Consider the following 4543-nt stretch of genomic DNA (forward strand, 5'->3'; position numbering starts at 1 on the left):
ATTACATTTGAGTTGGTAGAAGAGTTTTGAGCTTCATTAGTAGTGGCTTAGTAGGCCTGACCTTCATGTTTAGATTTTAATTTCCAATTTATGGGTTTGCGATTAAGCTTCCAACATACCTTTTTCATATGTCATAATTATTTGCAATACTAGCACCATCATGAGTAGGGAAAATTGATTTTGCAATTGCTGGAACCAGTATAAATGGTAGAATTTCTATTCGCGTTGTTCATCGCTGACTTGTATGACATCATTGAAGGAGGGAAGACTTCGGCCGCGAATTATTTCGGTGCTTAAAGGTGAGTAGAGGTGAATTTGATAGAGGTAGCTTCGACGGAGAACAAGCAAAAGGGGTTGAAACAAATTGAGTATTTAATAGACCTACTTTAGATTCAAGTTCAGTTCTTTGGTTCACGGTATTCGAGAATGGAAGCCTTCTCTGTGAAAACAAGATGAGGAATGGAAATAAGAACAAGTCTCATGCTTCTCAAATTGCATATTCCAATTGCGCTGATGATTGAGAAGAGACCATCGTAAAAAAAGCATGCCTAGAAGCGCGCTGCTAAATAACAAAATATGATGAATGAGAGAGATAATGAAGTGGAGGTGGCGGAAAAAAATTCCTGTCGGAGTGAAGCGTGTCACCGAGAGCTCGACTTGCACAGTTTCAACGCTAGAGGAAAGAGATGTTGGGTTTCCGAACGCCGCGATCCAACCTTTGGCTTCCCAACTAGCTCTAATCACAACTGTATCGCGAGGGGTTTTTCGCGCTCCAGTCATTTTTTTCACGTGTTGTTTTCCCAATGAGCTCTAATGTCGACTTTATTACGAGGGATTTGTCGCGATCCCATCGATGCTTTCCTAACGAGCTCTAATCGTGATTGTATCACGAGGGGTTTACCGCAATACTGCCGTTGTCTTCCCAGCCAACTCTAATAGTGACTGTATTGCAATTGGAAGGGGCACAGAATCTGCGGAGCATCTCTCGACGGGTTTATGTGTTTGTGCGAAGGCAAAGGTGGACTCTTATTCCATGTAATATTTTGGAGAAAAATAATTATTCCTCATTTTATTTCATAAAAAATGATTACAACATAAATAGAGGGGGATGTTCCTAGATTAGGAACATGATAAAATCAGCTATAACTGCCCATGATAAAAGAACGAAATATGAATCATGACATACCAATAATGCTATATTCTAAAAATAGAAAATAAAATATATTAAAACAACAATTTCCTAAAATTCCATCAATATATAGAAATAGATATAGATATAGATATGTATATTCTTGATTATGTGGATCTTATACTTGTAATTTTTTCTAATTTCATAGCTTTCTAGTACGCGTATTGAAATATTTCGTGGTCTACTACTACAGTGCTGTTCCTTTTTTTTTTTCAAATTTTGCACAGCAAACTATTCTGCCATTCTGTCACCCAAATTATTTAAAATGTACATTTTCATTGGAAGTTTGTACCTGCCAAATTTATTTTCTTAAGCTAGCAAGAAGTAGTTTTTTAATGGTTCCATAGAAACTCTATATATTCTGCAATGTTTAGGCAACATCTGGCTAAATTTCCCAAGTGATTTAAATATATGGGGCATTAAATGCATAGCATCCAATTCATATTTATTTACATATCTAACCCTTAAACTTTGCTTTTTTTACATTTATAACATTCAAATCTTACATATCACATAAAAAAGACCACCATTTGAACTCTTAAAACGTTATAAGCACCATTCATGCTCAGGTAAGGTGCTTATGTATGCAAAATTGAAGTTTAGTTGTTAGATATGCAAATGCATAGGAATGGAGTGGTATTGATGTAAATGTTCCAAAAATGAATTACCAAAAATTTCTGGAGCTCTATTTCACATTGAAACAGAGAGCCCTACTAACCATCTTTGTCCTGGTACATTGCTGCGGGCATTAGACACTTTCCGTTAACTCGGTGAATTCCTTTTCATCTCCTTTGCGGCAGAACATCAATTCTCCTATCTTTTTTCTCAATCATAATTCATCTTGTATCAGGATCCAATGCCGGTCGGGAATGTGCACGACGCCGATACAGGTGACGGCATCGCAGTTAGTCGCAAACCACGTGTTTCCGCAACCAGTAGTGAAGGCTCTCCTCTACCCAGGTGCAATTGTAAATTGCATTTATACCAACATGTCATTGCCAAGCTGGGACAATATCCTCCACATATACAACCTTATTAATATCAACAATGCATCGGCGGTGGTTGATCTTCAGCGCCTAGAGGTCTTATTTTTTCACAGCTCGAATTTTTATCAGCCTCATCTTTTAGGTTGTTAAATCGGGTTTGGTTCGGGTCTAACCAAGTCGGACCCAAAATATTAATTGTCAGAAAGTCCAACCTGAACACAACCTACCTTCAACCTGCTGGCCCAAACTATACCTATATAACCTGTTTAGTGTAAGACGTAATATCTATTCTTGGTTCGATGTGGGTCCATTTGGGGTTGTTTGGTTAACCTGAACCGATCTGAAGAATTAAACGAGTTAGGATTATTTACTCGAATCCTACCCAATAAGTATTGGGATCAACCCATACGTGAATTTTTCAAATCAGGTTGGGTGCTAGCTAACGTGTCGGGTCAATTTTTGCCATCTGATGTAAATCTTCCAAAAATGAATTACCAAAAATTTCTGGAGCTCTATTTCACATTGAAACAGAGAGCCCTACTAACCATCTTTGTCCTGGTACATTGCTGCGGGCATTAGACACTTCCCGTTAACTCGGTGAATTCCTTTTCATCTCCTTTGCGGCAGAACATCAATTCTCCTATCTTTTTTCTCAATCATAATTCATCTTGTATCAGGATCCAATGCCGGTCGGGAATGTGCACGACGCCGATACAGGTGACGGCATCGCAGTTAGTCGCAAACCACGTGTTTCCGCAACCAGTAGTGAAGGCTCTCCTCTACCCAGGTGCAATTGTAAATTGCATTTATACCAACATGTCATTGCCAAGCTGGGACAATATCCTCCACATATACAACCTTATTAATATCAACAATGCATCGGCGGTGGTTGATCTTCAGCGCCTAGAGGTCTTATTTTTTCACATCCCCACTTTTTATCAGTTTCATCTTTTAGGTTTGTTAAATCGGGTTTGGTTCGGGTCTAACCAAGTCGGACCCAAAATATTAATTGTCAGAAAGTCCAACCTGAACACAACCTACCTTCAACCTGCTGGCCCAAACTATACCCATATAACCTGTTAGTGTAAGACGTAATATCTATTCATGGTTCGATGCGGGTCCATTTTGGGTTGTCTGGTTAACCTGAACCGATCTGAAAAATTAAACGAGTTAGGATTATTTACTCAAATCCTACCCAAAAAGTATTGGGATCAACCCATACGCGAATTTTTCAAATCAGGTTTGGTGCTAGCTAACGTGTCGGGTCAATTTTTGCCATCACCATTTCATCTTGTAACTTTCTACCTTTGTGTGAAAAGCTCAGGTGCTTGCGGGAAGCTATTTTGCCGTCGCCGGCAGTCTGATTGGCATTTTGAATCCAGGGAGGATGAGTATGTTTGGTACTCTTCTGCTGGTTTGGGGCTTGGTGAAGGAAGGTATGTTAGGAAAACCTGCTACAACTGATCCCGAAAAAAGAGTTTATGTTTACCCAACAATGGTGGTGGCACTCATATGTGCTGTGTGTTCGGTGAAGTCCACTGCCAGGAAAGCAAGCAGAAGTTCTAATGCTCAGCCCATTGCGAAGCCTTTGAAGAGCTCAACAAAATCCAAGTTGAAGTGAAATTCTGAGATGGTTTTCAATTTTATGAGCGTCTTTAGATTTGTGTAGTTCTTATGAGATTTTTATGGGAGTTTTCGCTGAGCAAACCCATTATCCTGCTGCAACAACTGCTTAAGTAGGAGAACGAAATAACATTTTTATTTTTGCACTAATTAAATTTAGTGGGTTGACCTCCACGCCTTGCTCTATTGATGCATTGAACGGTAAAGAATGTACTGGGGAGTTACTTATATTTCTCTTTGGCTTCAACTTTACAAACAGACCATTTAATTCCAATGTATTTACATTTCTAACACCTAAACTTCAATTTTTACATTAATGCCATCTTATTTGTGTGTGAAAAAGTAAATTTCACTTTTAAAAGTTAAGATAGTGGTATTTTTTGTGATATGAAAGATTTGGATGATATAAATGTAAAAAGTAAAATTTTGGTGTTAGAGTACATGAGCTTGAGTGATTTGTATGCGACGTGCCATGAACACTCCTGATTAAGGAACCGTGCAATGTCAAACACGCTCTAGACACGCGTTAAACACGTCCCCAATTTGTTTGATTTAAATAATATTAAAAGAAGGGACATGCAATCCTTTTTTTAGTAAGAATCTTTCTTACATAATATATATAAATATATATATCTTATGTAAAATTAAAAAAAATAATTTATTCTTTGTTTAGGATTATATACATTTTATCATCAAATCGAACGCCAATGTTACATAAAAGTTAACATTATTAATTTTTTTATGG

At 37.8% G+C, this 4543-nt stretch overlaps 1 protein-coding gene across 1 annotated transcript; it reads left to right on the forward strand.

The window, feature by feature from the left end:
- Window positions 1-595: 595 nt before the first annotated feature.
- Window positions 596-3972, forward strand: LOC110033137. Its single transcript, XM_020737023.1, has 3 exons — window positions 596-748; window positions 1942-2271; window positions 3500-3972. Exons 1-3 carry the CDS (start codon window positions 596-598, stop codon window positions 3794-3796), a joined length of 780 nt encoding a protein of 259 aa, XP_020592682.1. The 3' UTR covers window positions 3797-3972.
- The last annotated feature ends 571 nt before the right edge of the window (window positions 3973-4543 follow it).

This window comes from Phalaenopsis equestris, unplaced genomic scaffold (genome assembly GCF_001263595.1).
Source record: "Phalaenopsis equestris unplaced genomic scaffold, ASM126359v1 Scaffold001094, whole genome shotgun sequence".
NCBI classification, from domain to species: Eukaryota; Viridiplantae; Streptophyta; class Magnoliopsida; order Asparagales; family Orchidaceae; genus Phalaenopsis; species Phalaenopsis equestris.

Bases quoted from the DNA above. Each gene is read 5' to 3' on its own strand.
- LOC110033137 (XM_020737023.1), top strand. From the start codon at position 596: ATGAAGTGGAGGTGGCGGAAAAAAATTCCTGTCGGAGTGAAGCGTGTC. The intron at 749-1,941 runs GTATCGCGAGGG...TGCGGGCATTAG, and splicing joins AACTAGCTCTAATCACAACT to ACACTTTCCGTTAACTCGGT. The intron at 2,272-3,499 runs GTCTTATTTTTT...TGAAAAGCTCAG, and splicing joins TTGATCTTCAGCGCCTAGAG to GTGCTTGCGGGAAGCTATTT.